We start from the raw sequence: 24,420 nt of genomic DNA, 5'->3' as shown, positions 1-24,420 counted from the left end.
ATTAATTGCCTTTTTGATTCATTCATCAGTTCTTTGAATTGGAAAAAGGAATGGACAGAATAATCTTCCAAATTTATTTCATTATTGAAAAAGACACAAACGTACAGTTGTTCACCTTTAACTTTTCTGATTTATTATTAATTTGTTCTTCAGGCTAAATTTTCTTATCAACGAACTGAAACGAAAACATTATAAGCAGCATTATGAAATTCATGTTATTCTTTTGCAACATTTCAATTGGTGATATTTCATTTTGGAAATTATTGTTTTCTAATTTGATCAGAATTCCCATAATAGAATAATCAAGATTATTTATTGTTGTTTTACTCCTTAAATACTTGTCAAAGCCACCAATGTCAAGCAACGAGGTGCGATCACAGATATTTTTATGACTGTTTTGAAATTATATATTTTGCTAAATATATCTATTTGTTACAATCCGTATTCTTTGTGAATACCAAAAATGATGTATCTTCTTGTTGCATCTCTATGAAAATCATGAAGGATGTTGCATGCACAGAAAAATTTCAAGGTTTTCGCACATTATTGAACTTGAATCTTCAATGAAAATTTTTTTTTCTTTTCTTTCTTTTTCTTTTAAAGAATTGCTTGATGAACTGGAGCGTTGTACAGAAATTGAGCAAAAACAGATTATTGAAGAAATGAATGAAGCGATTGATAGAATGGATGAAAAAGGATTCGAATCAATTTCAGCAACAGAACTGTTCAATAAAGTGGACAAAATGATTGAAGAAAAGATAATTACAATGGAAAATGCAATTGTGTTACTGAAGCATGTTGGATATTACAAAGTTCTTTTGAACTTGTGGAATTCTGCCTTTCGTAGTTCATTGTTATGCAGAAGATTTGAGAAAATGATTATTGATAAAAATGAGAAAAATAAAAAAAATAATGAAAATCTTCTTGTTGATCTTTGTGAATGCCATGCAATGCTTCACAGTTGTTATATCTTGAGCGAGAAATTGCTTTCTATTTGTGTGCCTTGCATTCTGAAAGTTGCATTGAAGAAAAAGGGAGACGAGACAACGCAAAAAGAAGTGGAAATGGCTTTGCTTGCTTTGAGTTGCTTGTGTGAAGGAAATGTATGCAAGCATCTTTGCTTTTTAACATTAATGATTTTTCCTTCATTGCTTTTAAATAGGAGATCAAAAAAAACAAGTATTTGAAAAAGATTCAAGGAATTATCAAATATCATCAGAAACATCACAATCTTACACATGTTGCATATCAATCTGCTTGGAGCATTTTGATGCATAGATATATTAAGGGCAACGATTTGACAGGTGTGGTTGAGAATGGATTGTGTCATGTGAGAGAGGTAGCAAGAGAACTGGAAGAGCTGACAAGATGCGTTGACTGGAAGAGAAAAGAAAAAGATGCAGAAAGAAGAATGAAAATGATTGATTTTGTAATTGTGCACAGATGGCTTGATATAATTGGAATTTTCTTTGAATGTTTCGAGATTTGTAACGAAGTGCATATTGAATTGCTCAGTTGCATGACAAGATTGTGCAGAGCAGCAAGGGAGAATCACATCAATGTTGTCTATCGATGTTGTGGCATTTTAGTGAAAATGATAATTTACCAGCCAACTTTTATTGTTTTCAATGATTTGCTGAAAAGCGGAGTTTTTGATTTCGTTTTGATGGAAATTCACGATCAAACATTTGATGATTGCCTGATGTGTGAATTCTTGATATTCTTTGCGAAGCTTTCAATTGCTGTGAGAGAAAATGAGGTTGTGGGAGACGAATGCGAAGAATGGAAGAAAACGAAGAGAAGAATATTCGACAAGATGGAAGAAGAAGGATACGAAGATGATATCGCAAGCTTTTATGAAATGATTAATATTTTCAGTTGTGAATGTTTCAATGAATTATCGTTGAATATTTCTGATTATTTTGTGAATGTCTGAGAATGTGAGATGTTTTTTATTTTGATGCACAAAAATTGAACTTTTTCTTCTTTTCGTTTCATTTCACTCATCAGGTTGCTAGAAAAAAAATTTTTTTGAATTGAATTGACATTTTTATTTTTTCGTTTTTTTATTGGAACTTTTCAATTTGAAACAGTCAAATAAAAGGGGAAAAAAGAGGATAAAGTTAAAATGTCATCATGCAGTTATCTTTTCATTTTTGAAAGTGTGTTGCATGATAAATATTATATACGTATCACTTTCTTGTTATTATTTTTTTCATTTTTTATTTCAGAATAAAAAATGGGTTTAAGAAAAAACTTTATCGAACAATTCTTTGTCCATGCCGAAAAAGACGAGGAAAAGGAAAAGAATTTACAACAGAATAAGTGCGGTAAGTATTATTTAATCGTTAAGAATAATTTCTGTGATATTGTTGTTTTTATTTTTAAACTTTTTAATTCAATCTATAACCACTAAAATTCTTGGTTACATGCAAAATATTTGTGTTTCATACAAAGCACACAAATTTTTGAAGTTGAGACAGATGGTATTTAAGCTATATAATGTAATTTATCTGTTACTGAGAAATATTATATTTTTTAGCTGTTAAACAATTGGACTCATTGTTAAAAAGGTTAAAGTTTGTGTTTGCTTTTTGAAAACAATCGTTCATGAACCGTTTTTTCATTTTTGAAAGTTCAAAGAAGATGAAGAAAGATGACTTTTTCAATGGATCGAAAGATATGTTAAAAAGTGTTGAATTATGCATTGGTATGATGGAGAGTGTTCCATTTAGAATTTTCACTGGACTGGTTGAAAAAGGAGCGGATGTGCTGAAATCGACAAGCAATGACAATGAAGTTTTAACCTTTGGAAAGATTCTCGAGGTTATTATGAATCCTGCGTCATATTCGCCAACGTTTAGAAAAATTAAAGAAAAGAATGTTCCACCTGTCGGACAAGAAAAAACGAAAGAATCTATGCCTTCAGAAGACTCGCATCCAAAGAGGAAAAGTGGAGAATCAGATTATTGCAAGTCTCCATTTCTGCACAAGATTGTAAGTGAAAAAGAATTGGTTCGATCTGCAGTTGATCACATTCTTTCAACAGATAACGATGAAGTGTTTGGGTTGTTGCTAAAATTGCAGCATCATATTTTAAGGTTGTGCGAAAGAGACGAAATTATTTTTGTAGCAAGCCAAGGGATCATCAACGGAGTTGTCAGCATTTTAAATAGGTGTCAAGATTCATCGATTTTATCGGATGCTTTTTCGCTGTTGCTAACTTTCAAAAACAAAGTTATTCACCTCCCGCGTTTCACAGAAAGAAAGGTCAATCAATTCGTGTCTGACTATAAGCTTATACTGTCTGTGCTTGAGATTGCTGCTGGAAACGAAGAAAGAGGCAAAGCCTTCCAAACATTCATGACGATCACCAAGAATGGCAGCTTTATAACATTCCAAACGAAAAAATAGTGCAAAGTTATTTAAATCCAGAGGCGAATAGCAAGAGCAGCAAATTAAACTCTTCAGGCAACAGAAAAGAAAAAACCGATGCAAAATCAAAATATCCTTTCGACAGCTCAATAAAACGAAAGCAAAATGATTGTCGAGATACGACTTCTTCTTCCTCTTCCTCTTCCTCTTTTTCTTTTTCTTTTTCTTTTTCTTTTTCTTTTTTTTCTCTATCTTCATCTTCTTCTTCACATCCATCTTCTTCTTCTTCTTCTTCTTCTTCTTCCTCACCTATTTCAAAAGATCAACAATTGTTCAAGTTCTCCCCCGCTTTTCTTCCCTTTGACATTCGGTTGAAAGCAGCAATAACTTTTTCTCTGTTCTTCTACGACTGCACGTGTCTTTGCCCAGTTTATCCAGTCGTGGCCGTGCTCGCAAAAGGCATTGAACTTGAAGATGGATTCAAAGAAGCGTTCATCGAAGCTAAAAAGAATGAGCAAAAGAGACTTAAGGAAATAAATGAACAAGATGCTGAAAATTCAGATGAGGCAGAGTCGATGGATTGTGACAAGATTTATGCTCCGCTGACTGAATGCGATCTGACGCCAAAAATGACAATGATCAGAGACAGCCTTCTTGCTTTGTGCCGCTTATTTGTTAATCAATCTCTTCTCAAACTAAAAGGTACTTATACACACACATATTTTTTTTTTCTTTGTTTTATTTTATTTTATTTTATTTTATTTTATTTTATTTTATTTTATTTTATTTTATTTTATTTTATTTTATTTTATTTTATTTTATTTTATTTTATTTTATTTTATTTTATTTTATTTTTATCATCTATCTTTTCATAATTTTCGAAACTTTTTTTTTTCTGTTTAATTAATGATTTCAGAGGTTATTAGTCATCCTGTCGATTCTTACGGAAATAATTCCATAAGATTGGAGCTTCCAATTAGATTATATGAAAGACTGATTATAAATCTTTCCCATTTAATATCGTGTGACTTCTTTTCTTTTGTCATCTTTTTATTTTGAAAAACAACAAATATTTGTACGAATTTCTTTTTCTTTTTCTTTTTCTTTTTCTTTTTCTTTTTCTTTTTCTTTTTCTTTTTCTTTTTCTTTTTCTTTTTCTTTTTCTTTTTCTTTTTCTTTTTCCTTTTCCTTTTCCTTTTCCTTTTCTTTTTTCACTTTTTTACTTTTTTTCTTTCATTTCTTTTTTTTGAATTGATTAGATGCTGCTGCAATGTTTCATAATCACAGATTTCCGATGGCTCGTTTCTGCAATTTGGCCGGAAACTTCTTGGATCGCTTGGTTTTGTTCATTCCAATGAGTCTGAAGAGAAAAGTGATTGCATTTTGTGGAAGGAGAATTTTGGATTCTTTGGGTAAAGTGGAGGCAGAAATGAAGGAAATTGTTCACAGAGAATCTTCTGAACAATCAGGAAGTGAAAAGACAGATTATGTGCAAGTACAGTATGAAAGGGGGTTATCAATACGACTCGAAGAAATCGACCCTTTTCTGCTTGCGATGGAGCGAAAGACCGAAGATTGTCTCACTGTCAGCGAGTTGGAAGAGAAGCTGCTGCTGTTTGAGGAAGCAAGGAGCCGAGTTGCTGCTATTTCGTTGTGTGGACTAAAAAAAGAAATCCTGAGTGGCGCTGACGCTTTTGAGACTTATCTTCAAAACTGCCGGTGCAGTCTGTCCATTCTGAGATACCACGGATCCTCCTACGCTCTCCGTCTGAACGCCTTTCTTTCCTGCATTTTGGGATGTGTGAATGTAACAAACTACAAAGGTATGGAGTGTGATGCCCTTTATACCTGCGATGCCTGCGATTATACGCTTCTTCAGCCCTTTTTCAGGATGCTGGTGGAAAAGCTGCATTTTCTGTTTCCGCTGAGTGCCCCGATGGATGAAAGCAAAATACTTTCTCCTTTGTACTGTCCAGAAACATTTGAGTGTGTACAGGCAACAGCAGCGGCTGTTGTATATTTCGTGCTGTTGAATGCAACGAGAGAGCTTCCATTTGCATTTGCTTCGGGAATAATTCGAGAATTTCTGGAGTTTTGTGCAGATTTCAAGTATGCTTCTCCGTTTGTGCTGATTCTGACTGTTCAGAGAATCAGAGAGAGATGCATCGCTTTCATGCTTCCAGCACGAATCAGCAGGGTTGAACAGTCTGATCCGATCGAGGAGGAAGAGGAGGAGGAGAATAAGCCTGCAGTTGTTCGCAGACGATCTCGCTTAAACGTATTTCCACAAGTTAAAGTTGCTGATTGGAAGTTTGTTTCGTTTGAAGAGTGCGTTTGCTGTCCTGCAATGTGCCGAATTCGAAGTTTTTTGGAAAAGAAGCCTTGATGAGTCTGAGCATGAAGAACTATTTTCTGAGGACATAGAAGAGATTGAGCGAAATGACGAAAGTGGAAGATATCTTTTGATCAGTCTGGAAGATGCACTGGAAGAAGCTGGAGTTCGCGATATTGTTGAATCCTGTGTTCAAAAACAGTAAATTCAGGACTTCTGGAAAGTGTCTTATATTATTCCTAAAACTGACAGATTGAGCAGAATTGTCATCTGGGGTTCAAGTCATTTCAACGAAACTCGTCTTCCAAGGCCAGTAATGATCCAAAATATTGAGAATTTCCCATCCTTTGCGAATGATTTTCATGAAAAAAATGATCCTTGCTTACAGATTGATTTGAGTTGACTGGCTGAGCTGGTACACAACTTTTATGTTGTGTTGACATTACATTTGTTTAATTCTGTAATGTGAAAGTCGATGTTCTTTTTAAAAAGTATTTCTGTTTTTATCTTGTTTGTATGTTTTTACAATTACATTTATTACTTTTTATTTTGATTTTGATTTTGATTTCTTATTATGGAGTTGCGAAATTAATTTATGATTTTGGATTTTTATTTCATAAATCGCTAAACGATGTTCTATTCAATCTAATTGTCTCTTTCTTTGTTCAATTATTTGTAATGAAACAATTTGGAGAAACGTAATTTGGAAAAAAAAATATAAATAAATAAATTTTACTTTAAAAATAAGCACTTTCTTCAAAACAGAAATTCAACATATCGTATTTGAATCAACATTTTTTTGAATGAGAGAAACATTTTGCGAATCCTGTTAAAACCGATTTTTTCTACTTTTATTTCTAAAAGCTAAAAAATGAATTTCAGCTGATAATTCACGTGATTCATGCTAATTAATCTTAAAATTCAACAACGAAACAGCTTAACTTCGTTTTGAAACCTTCCATATTGTACAAGCATGCCAAAAGCACATCATTGTTAATTGCTTCAACAAAAAAAAAAAAAAGAATTATAAATGCGTTTTAATGAACTTTTTTTATATTTTCCATTTCGAGAAAAAAAACTAAAAAATGAATGGAAGTGAGATTTTGCAGCCACGGGCGTAAGCACCCACAAACTGCTGCCTTCATGTTCTTTTCTTCCTTTACTTCGTCAACGAAATGATTGCTTGGATGTAATCTCCATCGCTTGCACGAAGTGCCTCGACAGCCTTCGCCTTCGACACATTCGCCTGCTGCATCACAATCTGCAGCTCGTCTTCGTTCAGCCCTGTGACATCCACATCTTTGTCGTCTTCTGCCTCTGCTGCTTTCTTGCCCTCTCCTTCCTTTGCTGCCCCAGCTTCAGCGGCTGCACCCACGCCTGCTGCGCCTGCCTCCTTTGTGATCTTCGAAATTAGATCGTTCATCGCCTCGGGGCTCAGCATCGAAGATGGGATATCGCCCTTGAACTGATCAGCTGCTGCCTGTTGTGCACGTGATGTCGGATCATCCATGCGCAAAGCGCCAAACACAATGAACGAATCAGACCCGCGCACCTGGAATGTGTCGGGGTTGTCCACGGAGAACAGCACGCTCTTCTGGCTCTTCACAACCATTTGGCGCACATCTGCAATCTGCTTCAGTCCCAGATTCTTTGCTGCCTTCCTTGCTTTGCGCTCCGCCTTTGTCTGCTTCGATTCGTCTCCATGCTCGTGAGCGTGGTCGTGTGCATGGTCGTGAGCATGATCGTGGCCTTCGTGTCCGTGGGCAGCTGCTGCTTCCTTCTTCTCTCCGTCCTTCTTTTCCTCCGTAACGGGCTCAAGCTCGGGGATTTCGCTATCGTCCTCTGTCTTTTTGATCTCTTCCGCTTTAACCTCTGCTTTGCTCATCTTTGTTCTTCTTTTCTGGGTATTGGGAATCATCGATCAAAGATCAAATTAACTGTAAATTTCAATGGACAATGCAGTTAAAATTATAATAGCAACATTAGTATTTATTCACATTCTCGCATTGGTACGTTGGAGAACATTTTAATTTTAAAATTCACAAGTTGTTTTATTTTGTTCACTTTTTTAAGTCGTGGATTATGTGTAATTTAAATGATGACAAAGAGCGTGAAAACAAAAAAATGGATTAAAATACATGAGCAAAGCGTGAGACTTGACAAAAATTAACAACAATTTGCATTTTGGGCATATGTGAAGACTGTAAGACTTAGAATCAACAAAAGAAGAGTTGTGACAATTCTTTATATAAAATAATGTATTTCTGAATGTTTTACTGTATCACAATCACTTTTGAATATTTTTGGGTTTTTTTCAATTGTATGAACAATTGTCAAGACTTTTTCTTATGAAATTGTTTGTGTATCTTTTTCAATGAAATCTATCTTCGTCCAAGAAAAATGTTAGATCTAAAAATAAAATGAAAAGTCATTAAGATGTGATTTATATTTAAAAAGATTAATACCGGGACCAACAGCTCCAGAAAATTTACTTAGAGTTTTTATATTCTCTTCATCTTGTGCCAGTTGAGCTAAATCGAGATAAAAAATCTTTTTAGTGGATAAATGAGTATTAATGAAAAAACACCTTTTAGCCTTGCATTTTCTTCCGCATACTGCCTCAGAAGCTCTTCAGATTTTCCAGAAGTTTCTTGAAGTTCGTCAAAATCTTTTTGGACATATTGCTTCTCAAGTCTTCTTTTTTCAAGTCGTGCAGCTCTTCTATGAGCCAATTCTTCTGGAATTTGCACTTCATCAAATAAGCTCAGCCAATCTTTGCGTTCGTCATCAATATCTCCTTTTCAATATATATTTTCAAAAAAGAACAATTCACAAGAAAGAATTGTCAAACCAATTCTTGTCTTTAAATACACAAAATAATCTAAAGTGGAAGGAATTTTCACTTTTGATTCACTTATTTCTCGATGTTCAGAGGACATAAATTTATATTCAAATTAATGATAAAAAAATTAAAGGATATCTATCTGATCATATTTATTGTTATTTTCGATTAGTAATCTTATAACTTCATGAAACGTAATGATATGATGAAATGATTAAAGAAGAATAAAAATCATGCATTATTCATTACAGTAAGAATCACAATCAAAAGCAATAATTATATAAATATCGATATGAATTGAAGTCGCAAATACCATTTGCAAACAATAAAGAATCTGTTTGTTTAAAAAGCTTTCAAGCATCGCAGTGAGGAAAGACAAACAAATGTAACATGCAAAAATATACTGAGAGTATTATTTGAAAGAAATAAAAATAAAAAAAAAATTCCATAAATAAATAAATAAAATATTATAAAATAAAATAAAATAACAAATTTCTTTCCTTTTTTATAAGACAAAATGTTCATATGTGCATAAGAAACCATTGAAATGCAGATGAGTCCAATGAAAAAAATGGGAAAATAAAATTTTAAAATTATAAAATAAAATTAAATAAAATAAAAATCAATGTTGTATCCTTCCTTGAAGCGAATGAGCAGAAAGCTGAGAAGATTGAAGCTCTTGCAAAGAAGAAGAAGAATTCAAATTTAAATTAGAAGAATTCAAATTGGAAGAAGAAGAAGAAGAAGGGCCAATAGAATTAGCCAAGGGAAGCTGAGAGGAAGAGGAAGAGTGAGAGGAAGAAGAAAGAGAAGTGGATGAGGTTGTTGTGATGATGGGGAGATAAGAAGGAACTGATTGATAAGAAGAAGAAGAGGAAGAAGAACGATTTTGATGAGAAGAAGAGGAGGAAGAGGAAGAGGAGGAAGAAGAATGAGGAATAGAGGAAGAGGAGGAAGAAGAAGCAAGATATCTGCTACTACGTGTAGCTGTTCCAGAAAGAGAAGAAGAGGAGGAGGAGGAGGAGGAGGAAGAAGAAGAGGAGGAGGAGGAAGAATTAGCTAATGATGTGGCAAGAATCCTATTCTGTTGTGCTTGGTCAAAAGGAGCTGTGACTGTTGTGGTGGCACCTTCAAACACACTCCGAGCTGATGAAATGAGAAAGGGGAGGAAGAAGAAGAAGGAGGAGGAGGAGGAGGAGATGATGATGATGATGATGATGATGAAGAGGGGGAGCGAGGGAGAGAGAAGGGGAAAAGTATTGATTGATTGAATTAAATATAAATGAAAATATTTACATATACAAATAAAAATAAATAAAGGAAGGAAGGAAGAAAGAAAAGAAAGAAAAGAAAGAAAGAAAAGAAAAGAAAGAAAAGAAAAGAAAGAAAGAAAAGAAAGAAAGAAAAAAAGAAAGAAAAGAAAAGATAAGATAAGATAAGAAATAAGTAAATAAGCAAATAAGCAAATAAGTAAATAAGTAAATAAAATAAAAAATATCATTGAAAATGTTGATCAGTTAGCAGGGCGGAGGGGGAAAAAAAAATTATATCAAAAATAACAATCAAACAACATATGTATCTTTCTTTTCTTTCTTCTCTCTCTCTCTTCCTCTTCCTCTTTCTCTTGCTCTTGCTCTTTCTCTTGCTCTTTCTCCTTCTCAATATAATCACCATCATAAACACCGTCTCTATCTCTATTTTTATCTCTATTCATTCACTTATTCATTCATTCACTCATCTAACTGTCAATAATAAGCATACAAGTCGGCATCTGCTGTATCCCCGTGTACATTCTCTTGTCCATCGAGCGTGGGTCTTCAGGCGGTGTCCAGGAGCCTGACCAGGAACGCCTGGTGACAAAGGGATGTTGTAAGGCCTGGGGAGAGGGAGAGAGAAGGAGAGGAGAAGGAGAAGAGAGGAGGAAGAAGAAGAGGAGGAGGAGAAGATGAAGAAGAGGAGAAAGAAGAGGAAGCGGAAGAGAAAGGAGAAGAAATAGAATAGAAGGAATGAAATGAAATGAGTTATTAGATTATTCAAAGAAAAAGAATGAAACGTTTATCACAAATTTAATAATAAAAAATATTAAATAATTAATGTAATGTCAAAAAAACAATACAATTAAAATATGTTTCAAAATAAGTACATAGTTCACAGTTAATTTTCACATTTTCATCACCCACAGGTGAAAGAAAATAAAATAAAATAAAATATATATCAAATTTATCTCTTTTTCTTTTTCTTTTTTTCTTTTATTCTTTCTTTTTATTTATTTCTCTCTTTCACTCTCTTTTCTCTCTTTCTCTCTTCTCCCCTTTCCTCCTCTCTCTCTCTCTCTTCTTCTTCTTCTCTTTCTTTCTTCCACACCTGATACGGCGTCCACCTCTTCTTCGGGTCAATCTGCAATACCCCTTTCAAGAAATGCAAAAAGGGCTCTCTTGATTGGAATGAGCGTGACACTGTGCCTGCACTCATTTGTCTTGTCACATAGTTCTCGATGGTAGCATCGAGGGTGTCGAGGATGTAGCTGTACTGCTTGGGGGGCTTGGTGATGTTGGTGATCTGGTGAGAAAGAGAGAGGGAGAAGGAGAGAAGGAGAAGGAGAGAGAGAGATAGAGATAGAGATAGAGAAAAAAAGAAAGAAAAGAATATGGTTAATAATATGAATACAAAATAATACATTCATAAATTTTAACAAAAAAAATTAATAAAAATAAAAATAAAAATGATAAAGTGTTTAAGAAAAAAAAAAAAATAAAAATAAAATAAAATTAATAAAAAATAATAAAATTTAATAATAATAAAATTAAATAATAATAAAATAAAATAAAATAATAAATAATCACATATATACATATATATATATATTCATTAATTCATATATATATATATGAAAAAAGAGATGCATATATTGACAATACCTTCGAGTTCTCCTGCCATGTCATCAGACGATAGCCAAGTGAGCTTGAAGGGTCCAACACGAAGTTCTTTTTGAAAGAAGAGCCATGCAGAACCATCTCACGAGGGAAGGGACTTGAGAATGATAAAGTTATTTGTTGTTGTTGTTGTTAAAATAGATGGAAGAGAGGAAGGGAAGGGGAGAAGGAAAGGGAGAGGGAGAGGGAGAGGAAGAGGAAGAAAGAGAAGGAGAAGGGGTGAAGATATGTGAAATATTTTTTTGGAGAGTGAAAAAAATGTTTATAAAAAGAAAAGAAAGAAAAAAGAAAATTAAAAAATAAAAAAAATAAAAATATAAAAATATAAAAAATAACAAAAAAAAAAAAAAAATAAAAAAAAATAAAAAAAAAAAAAAAAATAAAAAAAAATAAAAAAAAATAAAAAAAATAAAAAAAATAAAAAAAAAAAAATTATATTTATATTTATATTTATAATTCTCATCATCATCTTCCCATTAACCACACACACACCCCATCATTCTGACAATTCTGCAAATTTGATCATATTCAGACTGGCCAGGAAAAAGTGGATGACCCAAAAAGAGCTCAGCTGCTATGCAACCAACACTCCACATGTCGATACGGGTGTTGTAGCTGATGGGGGGGGGGGGGGGGTGATGAAGGGGGAGGGGTGGGAAGGAAAGAGGAAAAGAGTGAAGGTAAATAAGGAAGGGAAGGAAGGAGGGAGAAAGAGAGGGAGAAAGAGAGGGAGAAAGAGAGGGAGAAAGAGAGGGAGAAAGAGAGGGAGAAAGAGAGGGAAGGGAAGAAAAGAGGAAAAGAAGGAGAAGAGAGGAGAAGAGAGAAGTGGAAGGGGAATGGGAAGATGAAGTGGAAGAATGAGGAGAAAGAGAAAAAGAAAAAGAGAAAGAGAGATAAAGAGAAAGAGAGATAAAGAGAAAGAGTAGAAGATAGAGAAAAAGAAAGAGAAGAATTTGTAGTGGAAAAAGAAGATGATGAAAAAAAGTCGGAGAAGCAGCAGAAGCATGAAAACGATAAGAAGAAGAGATAAAGAAAGAAAAAGACGAAGAAGATTTTTTTTTTTGATGATGATGTTGGTGTTTCAATTATAATAATAATAATAATAGGAAAGATAATGTTGATAATGGTGAAAATGAAGAAGAAGATGATGATGATGATGATAGCGATGAATATGAATATGAATATGAAATGAAATCGTATATAAACGCAAGATATAATAGAATTAAACAGATAGATAGATAGATAGATAGATAGATAGATAGATAGATAGATAGATAGATAGATAGATAGATAGATAGATAGATAGATAGATAGATAGAAAGAAAGAAAGAAAGAAAGAAAGAAATATAAATAAATAAAATAAAATAATAAATAATCATATAACATTATTATTATTATTTTTTATCAATAGAAAAACACACGGAATGCCGCATAAGATTTCTGGTGCTCTGTAATATCTGCTCTGAATGTATGTGTACAGAATCTTCTTCTCAAACACTGCTGACCCAAAATCAATCACTTTCACACGAGGAAGACAACTGTATAGATTGGATGGGGAAGGAGGATGGGGAAGGAGGATGGGAAAGGAGGATGTGGAAGGAGGAGGAGGAGGAGGAGGAGGAGGAGGAGGATGGAATAATTTTTAATTTTATTTTTTCATTTTTTGTGGGAATAAGAGAATAAAAATTCATAAATATAACAAATAATTATGATATCCATAAAGACAAAATACATATACATATATCATATTAAAAAAAAAAAATACAAAAAAAAAATTCGTAATTTCAAAATAAATAAACAAACAACATAGAACTTTTTTAAAAAAATGACAAAAAAACAGTAATCAAACCGATCTAGCAATATATTCTCAGGTTTCATATCGCAATGAATAACTTCAAGATCACTCAGCAAGTTTAGCACATCCAACAACTGGGCAGTTATCTAATAGATTTCATAAATGTTGACGTGTATGCATCATCCACGAGCAGTACAGTAGCACACATAAATGAAATATATATATGAATAAATAATTTAATTTAATGAAATATGGCAAATATTTGTGAAATTAGTGGCAATAATAATAATAATAATAATAATTGTAGAATTAAGAAAAAGAAATGAAAACAATAAAAACTATTCATTCTAATAAAATTGGTTCATTTCTTTTAAAACACATACAACTGATATTAATGATAACGACAATCCCTTGAATTTTCCCTGTTTCAATATTGTGTATAGATCTTCCCCCAACATTTCCGTAACAAAACACGCATGCCCATGAAACATAAAATCCTCTTCAAGCCGCACACAATGCCTTTGATCATGAGGATCACGTTCTCGTATCTGTAGAATAAAACGCAATCAGATTCAAATAACATACGAAATTTAACAAAAATTGAGAATATTCAAAGGCAAATTTAATTTGTACATAATATAAATATGTGTGCAATCACACCATCCTCAAAATTTTTCGTTCTAGTTGAGCCTGTCGTGTGTATGCTGGTAAATTTTTTATAACTTTTACCGCATAGCTTGCATGTGTAGACAAATCAAGACATTTCAAAACTTGTCCAAAACTTCCTTGGCCGAGCATTGACTCAACAAGATACATCTTTGTTGGCTTTATAGATGGGTTTGAAGTGTCATAAATTATATCGCCAACTCGAAACACAAAATCGCCATTAACGTTGTCATAACCCCCATTTTGGACTTTTTCAATGGGTTTTGTTAACGCCATTTTATAATCCTTCATTTCACGCTTATAAGGGAAGGCTGGATAACACTGCTTGTAAAAATCAAGCAAATAGATTGTTGCCTTCTTATTTGGCTGAAAAATTAAAGATATCAAGAAAAAAATAAAACATCAAAAGATAACAAATAATTCATACGCGCTGTGTTGTTATGCTCGCTCCAGGTGGAAGCATCTTTGAAAAAACCGAGGTAAAATTGTTTCGAGAGAAAAATTCTTAAGGTTGGTAAAAGGATTTGAAAGCACGAAATATAATTATAACATAATGATATTAAACATATTTTAAATTTTTTATGTGTATTATTCAAATATGCAAACGTCTACCTGCCCAAAAGGATTGATCTTTGTGATCTGTCTACCAATATACATATAGAATATCAGTTGATTTAAATTCAATTATTTAAAAAATTAAATTGTTTGCAAAAAAATGAATCTTTTTAATCTTTCTTTTCTTCTTCTTTTATCGAATCCTTTGAGATCTCTTTGACTTCATCAGTCTTTGAAGTCTTTTTTTCTCTTTTTCCGAATATCGTCGATCCAATGCGAACATAAGTTGCACCTCTTTTAATCTGAACAATAGATAAAGAAAAATTGCATGATACATTTTTAAAAATCATTAATATCATATGAACAAAAATATATAAATCGCTTTTGATAAGCATACAGCCTCTTTAAATGAGTCAGACATTCCCATGCTAAGTTCCAATGAAATATTTTCATGTTTTTCCGATGATGTTGATGAAGAAGGTTCGGAACTCGTCGAAGGAACATCAGAAGTGCCTAAATTTATCTGAGATGAAAGGGATTTTGACAGTTCTGCTAATTTCTTTAAAAATGGTTAATGGCAAAAAAGTCAAAAACAATTTTGTAAATTATTTGAGTTAAACTAACTAATTTCAATTCAAACATCAAAGCAAGTCCAATTCCCAGGTTGCTCAATTGTCATTAATCCAATCAATTTTATATTTGGACATTTTTCGAGAATAAACTTTGCAAGTGGAAAGACATTGGAAGTTTCCACGCCTCCAACCTTGCCTAAATTTCAAACGAAACAAAACTATCCACAAAAATATGTTAATCTAAAATTTAATAAACTTTCTTCGGGGCTTGTTCTAACTTCGATCATTGCTTGAATCGTTCTGTGTGTGAGTTCAAGTTGATGTTGCAATTTCGTTGCAAGTTTTTCAGAATCAACTCCATGAATAAATCCGAGATTGGGTACTCCATCTTTTGTGATGGGGAAAAATCATTTTTAAGCAAATAACGCAAAAATAATTTAAATAAAATTTTAAATTAACGCAGACTAATAAGGTCCTTAACTTTATTACTTTGCAAATGTCCAATAAAATGCCAAATGATGTCTGTTGGAAGCTTTACGAAAATAAAAATGAAAAAGATGTGTTATTGCAAACCTTTGGAGCTTTTTCAACTATTTCTTGAACGTAATTTTCACCGAAATGCCTCTGGCCATTTGAATATGCAGCCATTATCAAATCAATTGGCTTTGTCTTTGAAACCGCTACCAATGTTGGAGCAGAAGTGCGCCCAGCTTTTTCTGTTTCTTCCTTTATTTCATTCAATACATCAGATAAATTTTCTTTAACTTGTTCCGGGCTTATCATTTTTTATTATAACTATAATATTATGGGCATTTTTATAAACAGTTGGAAAAAAATGCAAATTTCATATAATACAAAGTTATTAATAAAAACTTATCCATTTCATGGGTAAAATGAGTTCAAAAGTATTTATTCAAGAAACCATATTGTTGATCACAGATTATCTTTTTGATTGTTTTTGTGACAAATTTCCTCTTGATTTTTTGTTGAAGTTTGTTTAAATATCTATTAAAAATAAAAATACTTTATTTTCAAGTAATCAATAAAAGTTTGAGAGATTTATTCATTCACAAATATTGATTACTCAAAAAAAAAAAAAAAAAAAAAAAAAAAAAAAAAAAAAAAAAAAAAAAAAAAAAAAAAAAAAAAAAACGGCATAGGTCTATTTTGTACCAGTTTGGAAAGTGGTTTTTTAATTTTTTTATTAGCATATTATTAATTCTAATAATTATTGCAAACAAACTGCTGATGGAAAAAGTCGAAATTCTTCCATCATGAAATTGAAAATTTTTTCTGTTTTTCGAAACCCATAATTTTTTCGTTATGATCGCAAAATTAAGAAATTCAATTTATTTCTTTTCTAATGAACAAACGAAATTTGCAATGAGATCATTGAAAAAGAAATATTATTATCGCTGCTGTTTCTGGATAGTTTATTCAGATTTTATTTATTATTTCGCAATATTTGACTGATTAATTATTAGGAACATATTCTTGCGTGCACACAATTATAGTTGTTGTATTTTATGCAATGTAAAAAACAACAATTTTCAAAGGTGAATATGCTTCTTTTTTTATAAAATTGTTGATAATAATAATATCATCATTTGAATAAAAAAAATTTTTTTTTCATTCCATACTGAACGATTGACAAAATGATAGAAGCATTTGACAATGTTTTTCATAGGAAAGAAGTGATGAGTGATTGAAGAGAGCATTCTGCGTGAATGATGCCTTGACAAAATCATGAAGAAGTTCAATGAGAAAAAATGATAAACATGGCAAGACATCAGAATCGAAGGCGAAGAGGAGAAAGAAGAAATTTGTAGTTAATTATTAGCTTCAAGCGATGTCAGAAAAAGTTGGAAAAGAAATAAGCAGTTGAGCAGATGATTGGATGTTCAAAACAGTTAGGGAAGAAGATGGTTTAGCCCTACAGAAGCTACGATGAAGATTCAGTGCGCCAGACGAATTTGGACAGGACACAGGAGCTTTGTTTTAATATGGGGCCTTGATGGGTAATTGTGTGAAGAAAAAGATGGAAAAGAATATGGAGAAAAGAAGTTGCAGCGGGAAAATGAAAGGTTCAAAGGAGTGTTTGTTAGTGACAAATTTTCGCACATTGAGATTGAAGGAACGACATTGAATATCTCTTGTTTGTGACGGAAGTGAAATCAGCTGCACGTTTCAGAGAAGAGATACAGTCGAAAGAAGCTGAAGAAATGAGTGAAGAAAAAAGAGAAAGGATGATGGATGAATTGTGGTGAGATGAGAAGTTGAGGAAAGAATGAGCACTTTCTGAACTTGTGAGAAAAGAAAAGGAGATTCTGAATGGTCATATTCCTCAAGAAGAAACATCGGCAATAGGCGTTGATGTGTTCAATGAAAGAGATTGAGGGGAAGTTAAATTTTAAAAAAGCGAGGATAGGAGAAGAAATGGAAAACATATGTGCGTGTTGATTGTGTTGGAAAGGATGATGGAGGAGGAAGAGTACAGGCAAAGACAAATTGATATCAGAAAGATCCAATGCATCAAGGGATGGTAACATCTTAGAAAATTCACGATAAATTATCTTGTTTTTTTTTTTGAAAGATTTCAAACACTGTGTGCTCAATTATTTCTCATTCGCATTGTTGATTTATCTTTTCTTTCTACGATCTGGGTGATTCTTTTTGAAAAGTCACAAATGATTAATTTTCAAATAAAACAAAAATTTAATATTTGGCTCAAATTTCTGTTTACAAGCACCAAACTTTCCAAATATGGAATCCATTATTGGATAATGCAATTTCATGAATTCTGGTGAAGTTTCCTGAATGTTTATAAAAATTCGAGCTAAATATGAAAATTTTGATTCATTTGAAAATTAAACATTTGTGACTTTTCAAAAAGAATTACCCATCTCTTTTTTGTTCAGTTCAGTTTTCTATTCAATTTGTTTGTTTCATTGTTTATTTTTCACTTTCTTTTGCTGCGTATTCACAGATAACTCAAAAATAAAACGGTATGATTGTTTTGCTTTGTTTTTGAAAAGATGCTAATGAACGTCAGCACGCTTGCAAACGCTCTTAGAGCTCTTAAATGAGAGTTCACATGATTTGAAAACAAAAGCAAACAAAAATATATTTTTAATTTTTCAGAGTTTTAACAAAAATAATAATAATAATAAAATAAAATAATAAATAAAAAAAAAAGCAATAAATAAATAAATTAATAAATAAATAAATAATTGTTTAAGATGCATATATATGAAGAAAGCAGAAAAGTGGAAAGCGTTTTGAAAAAAAATTTGCACCCCTGAGCAGATATGGTGTTCGGCACCATCTAAGGGAATATAGTCGATATTTTTAAGTATGCAGCTGAATCGAGTTTTTTTCAACTATACAGCCGTATTGGTGGCTGTGGCAGAGTCATTAAAAAAACAAATGCAATTATTGGATGCCATCCATCAGATCTGGTATTTTCTGTTATTTCAGTCAACAATTATATTTCGACTCAAACAGAAATCACATCCAGCTGCCCGCTTGCCACACTGAACAGCGTTGTCGAAGAGGAAGAAAGAGAATTCGTTCCAATCACACTCGTCTCCTTTCCTTTTCCCAAAACATTTATCTTCTTTTCCCCAACATTGATTGTTTCCTTTTCGCTCACATGCTTTCCATCAAGTACTGTGATTGTCGAGTTCAGTTGAATCAAACTCACATCCACTGCATGCCCCACGGTCTTGCAAAGTGCTGACTCGCTCATCCCACACAGATTGCTCGTATCACTTCCACTCACCCCAACATACAGTCGGTGCCAAAGCCGATCCTTGGTGCGAAACCCGAACCAAAAGAGAGAGAGAGAGAATGCAATCATTTTTCGAAGTTGTTTAATATTTCTTCAATTAAAGACTTAATATATTTAACTATTCGTTGAAACCAGGTATTTGGCAACAGAGTTATTAATTTTCTTATAAAATTGCAAACAAAGAAAATACATATTGTTTTTGTATTATTATTTGTTTAGTGAAAAATAATCGATATGAAGCAATTCTTTAAAAAGAAAACTTCAAATGTATTCGTCAAAAAGGTATGAAGGCTAGAATTTTATGCTGCAGTTGTATTTAGAGTAGTATGTTTCTCTAATGCGTTTCTCTTTCGAATTAAATGAAGGAGAAATTTCTCTGGGAGGATGATCGAAATATTTTATTTCATCACTCGAAGTCAATTTCTCTTCTTTTTCATCGTCTTTGAGTATTTCAATTACTCTCTTTGCTTTTTTTCTCAAAGATTTTTTTTCCTTTGCTGGTTCTTTATTCAACATTTCATTAAGTTCTTGCCTACTATGTTTATTCTTTGGTTTCTTTTCAGAAGAAGATGAAGTTGGTTTTCTAATTTTCGTCAGCTGTTTTTGAAGAAAATGAAAATGCTCTTTTGTCGATTCAATTTGTTTCATAAGCTCTGAATCATCCATCTCTTTTGCTTCTTCTGATGATTTTTCTTCAGTGGAGTTTTCGTCAGTTGAAAATTTTGTTGTTGAATTTATGCTGTGATCATCGATCAATGTTGGGCGTTCTTTTGTTTTTTCAGAATCGTGGAGAGATGAATGTTTTGAAGATTGCAAAGTGGATAATTGTTTATCACTATGAGGAGAATAATTTCCAAATAACTCTTCTCTCCAATCTTGCGAAGAAACTGAAGTAGTAGAATTGCATTTGTGATTTTGGATGGGAGATCCAGATATGCGATCCAAAACTGGAGCAGCTGCAACAGGCCATACGCCTGTTTTAATGAACGCTGCTTTTATAGTCGATGGCATAATCGCAGCAGCAACCGCCTCGGGGAGTGTTTCTGCAAGGGAAGATCTGTAGGAATGTATCGAAAACGGTGTAGGAACGTGAAATTTATTGTAAAGAGTTGTTTTCAAACGAGAAAAGATGCACGAGTCACACGGTTGCAACAGATGGGTCATATTTGGTGGAAAACACTTCAAAATAATATTGTGTTTCTCTGCAAAATCTGCCACAGAATTGTCTGAATGAGTTCCATGATTATCCATTAGGAACAGGGCTTTATGTGTCGATGTTGGCTTAACTTTTGAGACAATCGCTGGTATCCAAAAATTGATCATGATGTTTTTAAATATTTCTTTTGTTATCCAACCGGATGAAGAAGGAAGAACTTTGATGTCGAATGCAGAAAGTGATGCAAATTCTTGTGGTAAACTTTTCATGGGCCAAAGAAGAAATCGTTGCAGTGAAGAACCATCTGCACAGACACACAGACACAAAGTTGTATTAGGAACTTTTGGAGGAGCTGTTGAAGCAGGCGGAATTTGATTTTTTAGACAAACAACCAGTTTGCTTGTGCTTTCACTTAAATTCAACGAAGATTCATCAAAATTAAATATACTCGATGAATTAATGTTATTCCTGCTAATAACGTCAGACAATTCTCCAAACCATTGTCTCACATTCTCTGGCGATTGAGCTGCTATTTTTGATAACTCAATAGGTCTCGATACTGCTGCATGTATAATTTCACTTCTTTTTAATAGCTTGTATGCATACTTTTCGTTAAGTTTTTTTGGCTCTTTGTTTTCACCACATTCTTTTTCGAGAATATCCGCACACTTTGATAATTATTTTTTAAAAGAAAAAAAACAAAAAATAAACCAAACCATGTTTTGGACGTCATGCACTTTAATTGTTTCTTTTTCTGATAATTTCACAAGGACTTGATTTTCAATTGTTTCGAGCTGGCGCGCATTAATTGTTAGAGGATGCCCATCTACTCCAACATCTCTTCCTTCCTTCTCTGCTTTAACCCCTCTGAACCATGCACCTTTCGAAATAATGTTTTCACCAACAACGGTTTGCCATTTCAGTGAATAATCACTGCGTATAGCAAATATCTTTTTGGTTATCGAAGGAATGGAACGATATTTGCTGGATGCGAGTTGACGATGAAGTTGAAGAGGAGAAAGATATGTTGAGTTACTCATGATATATGGGGTATGATCAAATGAATAATCATTGAAACTTTTGATTAGTGATGTATTTGTTAATTTTTATATATTAATAATATATTTTTATTCGCAATAACACAAATATAAATATTTGGATTTATTTCTTTTTGTTGTGAACACAAAAAATAAAAGATTCATTGGTTTCAAAAACATCAGCCAATATAATGAATTGTGTTCTTGTTGTTTCTTTTAATTGATTAATGATTATTTCAGATGCAACTGCCTTGGAAATATCTCTAAAAAATTCAAGATAGAGATAATTTTGCAGAAATGAACAAGATCAATGCTTATACAAGGATCGTGTTTCGCACCAAGGATCGGCTTTGGCACCGACTGTACCGATCTTTCATCCCTTCCTTCAGCCAATCCTTCTTTTCTGCATACTGATACGTCCAACTGCCTGATAAACAATAACGGCACACTCTCGTATCATTGCTATTCGTTGTGTACAATTCATAAAAAGGGTTGCTCGATGAAAAGTGATTGTAATAATCTTGAAAATACACATCATGGCCATATGGAGTGGAAGTGGTTGTGCATCTGCAATCGTGGAAGAAGAAGAAATTACAATAAATGTTGTTGCTTGGGGGTGTTGATTGATATGGATAAAAGTGAAATCCTCCTCCATATAACACTGCTGAGCACGGACAAAATTGGAGGCTCCATATTATGAATTGCGTTATTGGAATGTTTGCACAGCGCATTCCTCCACAAAATCTGTATTTGAGCTCGTATGGAACGAATTTGTGGTCAAGCAAACAAGCAGTCTCTCCTTTGTAACTTTCCTTTCAAATGCAGATGGTTCTGCAAACTTGATAAAAATGGAAAACAATTCAAAAAATACTCATAACCAATTTTATGCACAAACACACACGTTTGTTTCATTAAAGGTTGTGCGATATAATGTTAATCACTTTATTTCTTTTTTTATTCTTGTGAAAGTGATTAATGCAATAATATTTTTATTTTTAAACATAATTCAAATGAATGGTATTTGAACAATATAAAAGAACACACTATAAAGCGAAGTTATTTTAACAATATTTATGGATTAAAAAATTTTATTTGTTCATTAGAAAAGAAATAAATTGAATTTCTTAATTTTGCGATCATAACGAAAAAATTATGGGTTTCGAAAAACAGAAAAAATTTTCAATTTCATGATGGAAGAATTTCGACTTTTTCCATCAGCAGTTTGTTTGCAATAATTATTAGAATTAATAATATGCTAATAAAAAAATTAAAAAACCACTTTCCAAACTGGTACAAAATAGACCTATGCCGAAGAAGAAGAAGAAGAAGAAGAAGAAGAAGAAGAAGAAGAAGATGATGATGATGATGATGAAAGTGGAGATGATGATGACGGAGAAAAAGAAGGAGAAGGAGAAGGAGAAGGAGAAGGAGAAGGAGAAGGAGAAGAAGTACCAGGAGGTGTATGAGATTTGGAAACATGATAAAACATGCTGTTTCTTCTCAATCTTCACTTTGAAGAAACTAAATTATGCGAAAGATTTGAGAATATGGTACAGAATTCATGTATTTATGAAAAAATCAATGATTTGTTCCAAACTTTTTCTGCTATCGTATTATTATAATTCTGACATTCCAGTGCAAAATAAAATATTGAAAATTTAAAAAGGTGAGATAAATCTTTGAAAACGTTGGATGGAACAAAATTCATAAAGCAAAAGATTTCGTCCCATATTATTATTAATGAAAATGAGAAGAAAAAGGATGAAAAGCATTTGACTGACCTTTGCGAATCATTTGCTTTGATGAATTCATCTATCCTTTCAGATAAATTGATTCCTATTTGCGTGTCTTGTCTCCTGAAAGTTGCCTTGAAGAAAGAGGAAAGATGCGACAATAAAAAAGAAGGGGAAATGGCTTTGGTGGCGTTGAGCGATGTATATGAATTTGATATTTAAGAACCACCAACTTCATTTTTGCTGTTTTTGAATTTCACTCTCATTTTTGATTAGTAATTGAACAAAGAGTAGCTTTGGAAGAAGATGGAAGATATCATCTTTCATCACCATGGGCAGTCTCAATGAGGCGCAGCTTGCATATCTGCGTGCATAGATGTTTTTGATAGGCAAGGCCCTCTGTGAAAGAGGCTTGGAAAAACTTGTCTCCAACGAGATGCATTTTGGGAGAGGGGGCACAAAGGAACTGGAAGAGCCGACAGGATGTGTGGATTGGAAGAGGAAGGGAAAAGCGAAAGGGGGAAAAGAAGACAAGATTATCATCGAGATGGCTCGTTGTATTGAAGCCTGATGTCCACTTATGTTGTGAGAAGAATGAAGAATTTGGAGTGGTTATGGGCATTATTGCGAGAGTGTTGAGGGAAGCGAAGGGTGATGATGGAAATCAGCAAGCAATGGATGAATATTCTCCAAGGCGCAGTGGATAACCAAGATGTGAAAGCTAAAGGCTTGTCAGAAAGCAGAGCAGCCGATGCAGTTTTGGAGGGAACGATCTGATCAGATGCAGCAAAAGTGTGACTTGCGGATGAATTGAAGCTTCTGAGAAATCTTTATGAAATGCTGAAAGAAAAGACGGAGAATGAAAGCCTCAACGCAAAACGAAAAGAGACGAAAAGAAAGTTATTGGAAAAGACGGAAGAAGAAGTGTGTGAAGATTGCATTGTCTCAATATGCGTTTATTTATTTGTCAATTCAGAAATCTTTATCATGGAATGTGCTTGAGCAGATTATTTTGTGTTTGTAAATTTAACGAAATTTTATTTTTCTCGTATCGTTTCTGTGTTATTTCATAATATTTCACATGCAAGAAAAGCTTTTGTTCTCTCGTATTTTCTTCTTCTTCTTCTTCTCTTCTCTTCTCTTTTCTTTATTTTTTTCAACCTTTGACAAAAAACACCAAAAATAATTAAAAATATGAACCATAATATTAAATATTATTCTTGATACTAAACTGTTGAAAAATTATCAACAAACTCATGAAAATTTCCAGCAACCAATTTTTGTGACAAACATAAGTCTTAAAACAAAATTGAACTGAATTTTTGTATGAATAATCAAATTCAAAGGACAGTTTCTTTTTTTGTTGAATAAATTTTTTAACCTTTTCAATTTTTTCCCATTTAAAAAAGTGTGAAGCTATTAATTTGATTGCAAAGATTTTTATTTTGTTTAAAATTTTCTCATTTTGAATTATTTATGGTGTAAAATAATTAAAAAATAAAATTGAAAAAAAAATTTTTTTTAAAAAAAAAATAAAATAAAATAACCACAGTTTTTCTTTAAGAATTACAGCCATCAACAAAACCAAACCAAACAAAATAAATAAATAAATAAATAAATAAATAAATAAATAA

The 24,420-nt window shown here is 32.7% G+C and overlaps 8 protein-coding genes across 8 annotated transcripts; 3 read left to right on the top strand and 5 right to left on the bottom strand.

The window, feature by feature from the left end:
- Positions 1–2,712: 2,712 nt before the first annotated feature.
- On the top strand, positions 2,713–4,656 carry MONOS_3542 (uncharacterized protein; the record flags this gene model as incomplete). The annotated part of the gene is made up of 4 exons (XM_067873549.1): positions 2,713–3,068; positions 3,521–4,077; positions 4,292–4,397; positions 4,635–4,656. The coding sequence occupies 4 exons, from the start codon at positions 2,713–2,715 to the stop codon at positions 4,654–4,656; spliced, it is 1,041 nt and encodes a 346-aa protein (XP_067730841.1).
- A 73-nt stretch (positions 4,657–4,729) lies between these two features.
- Positions 4,730–5,761, top strand: MONOS_3543 (uncharacterized protein; the record flags this gene model as incomplete). The annotated part of the gene is made up of 1 exon (XM_067873550.1): positions 4,730–5,761. The coding sequence occupies one exon, from the start codon at positions 4,730–4,732 to the stop codon at positions 5,759–5,761; it is 1,032 nt and encodes a 343-aa protein (XP_067730840.1).
- Positions 5,762–6,673: 912 nt separating this feature from the next.
- Positions 6,674–7,625, bottom strand: MONOS_3544 (putative Nascent polypeptide-associated complex subunit alpha; the record flags this gene model as incomplete). The annotated part of the gene is made up of 1 exon (XM_067873551.1): positions 6,674–7,625. One exon carries the CDS (start codon positions 7,623–7,625, stop codon positions 6,867–6,869), a length of 759 nt encoding a protein of 252 aa, XP_067730839.1. The 3' UTR covers positions 6,674–6,866.
- Positions 7,626–8,078: 453 nt separating this feature from the next.
- On the bottom strand, positions 8,079–8,646 carry MONOS_3545 (uncharacterized protein; the record flags this gene model as incomplete). The annotated part of the gene is made up of 4 exons (XM_067873552.1): positions 8,079–8,116; positions 8,173–8,238; positions 8,295–8,504; positions 8,559–8,646. 4 exons carry the CDS (start codon positions 8,644–8,646, stop codon positions 8,079–8,081), a joined length of 402 nt encoding a protein of 133 aa, XP_067730838.1.
- Positions 8,647–8,676: 30 nt separating this feature from the next.
- On the bottom strand, positions 8,677–15,853 carry MONOS_3546 (putative CMGC/DYRK/YAK protein kinase Ppk15; the record flags this gene model as incomplete). Its single annotated transcript, XM_067873553.1, has 16 exons — positions 8,677–9,695; positions 10,311–10,425; positions 10,914–11,108; positions 11,468–11,579; positions 11,975–12,097; positions 12,904–13,020; positions 13,332–13,423; positions 13,661–13,825; positions 13,938–14,309; positions 14,371–14,447; positions 14,550–14,586; positions 14,896–15,057; positions 15,139–15,266; positions 15,327–15,458; positions 15,536–15,602; positions 15,644–15,853. 16 exons carry the CDS (start codon positions 15,851–15,853, stop codon positions 9,172–9,174), a joined length of 2,628 nt encoding a protein of 875 aa, XP_067730837.1. The 3' UTR covers positions 8,677–9,171.
- Positions 15,854–18,566: 2,713 nt separating this feature from the next.
- Positions 18,567–18,929, bottom strand: MONOS_3547 (uncharacterized protein; the record flags this gene model as incomplete). The annotated part of the gene is made up of 1 exon (XM_067873554.1): positions 18,567–18,929. The coding sequence occupies one exon, from the start codon at positions 18,927–18,929 to the stop codon at positions 18,567–18,569; it is 363 nt and encodes a 120-aa protein (XP_067730836.1).
- Positions 18,930–19,151: 222 nt separating this feature from the next.
- On the bottom strand, positions 19,152–21,056 carry MONOS_3548 (putative DDE superfamily endonuclease; the record flags this gene model as incomplete). Its single annotated transcript, XM_067873555.1, has 3 exons — positions 19,152–20,427; positions 20,515–20,684; positions 20,733–21,056. The coding sequence occupies 3 exons, from the start codon at positions 21,054–21,056 to the stop codon at positions 19,152–19,154; spliced, it is 1,770 nt and encodes a 589-aa protein (XP_067730835.1).
- A 1,187-nt stretch (positions 21,057–22,243) lies between these two features.
- Positions 22,244–23,493, top strand: MONOS_3549 (uncharacterized protein; the record flags this gene model as incomplete). The annotated part of the gene is made up of 3 exons (XM_067873556.1): positions 22,244–22,273; positions 22,355–22,513; positions 23,176–23,493. The coding sequence occupies 3 exons, from the start codon at positions 22,244–22,246 to the stop codon at positions 23,491–23,493; spliced, it is 507 nt and encodes a 168-aa protein (XP_067730834.1).
- Between the last annotated feature and the right edge of the window lie 927 nt (positions 23,494–24,420).

This window comes from Monocercomonoides exilis, assembly GCF_001643675.1.
Source record: "Monocercomonoides exilis strain PA203 chromosome Unknown scaffold13-1861174, whole genome shotgun sequence".
NCBI classification, from domain to species: domain Eukaryota; phylum Preaxostyla; order Oxymonadida; family Polymastigidae; genus Monocercomonoides; species Monocercomonoides exilis.
Note: the sequence above shows the minus strand (reverse complement) of the source record. Positions and strands in the feature narration are given on the sequence as shown.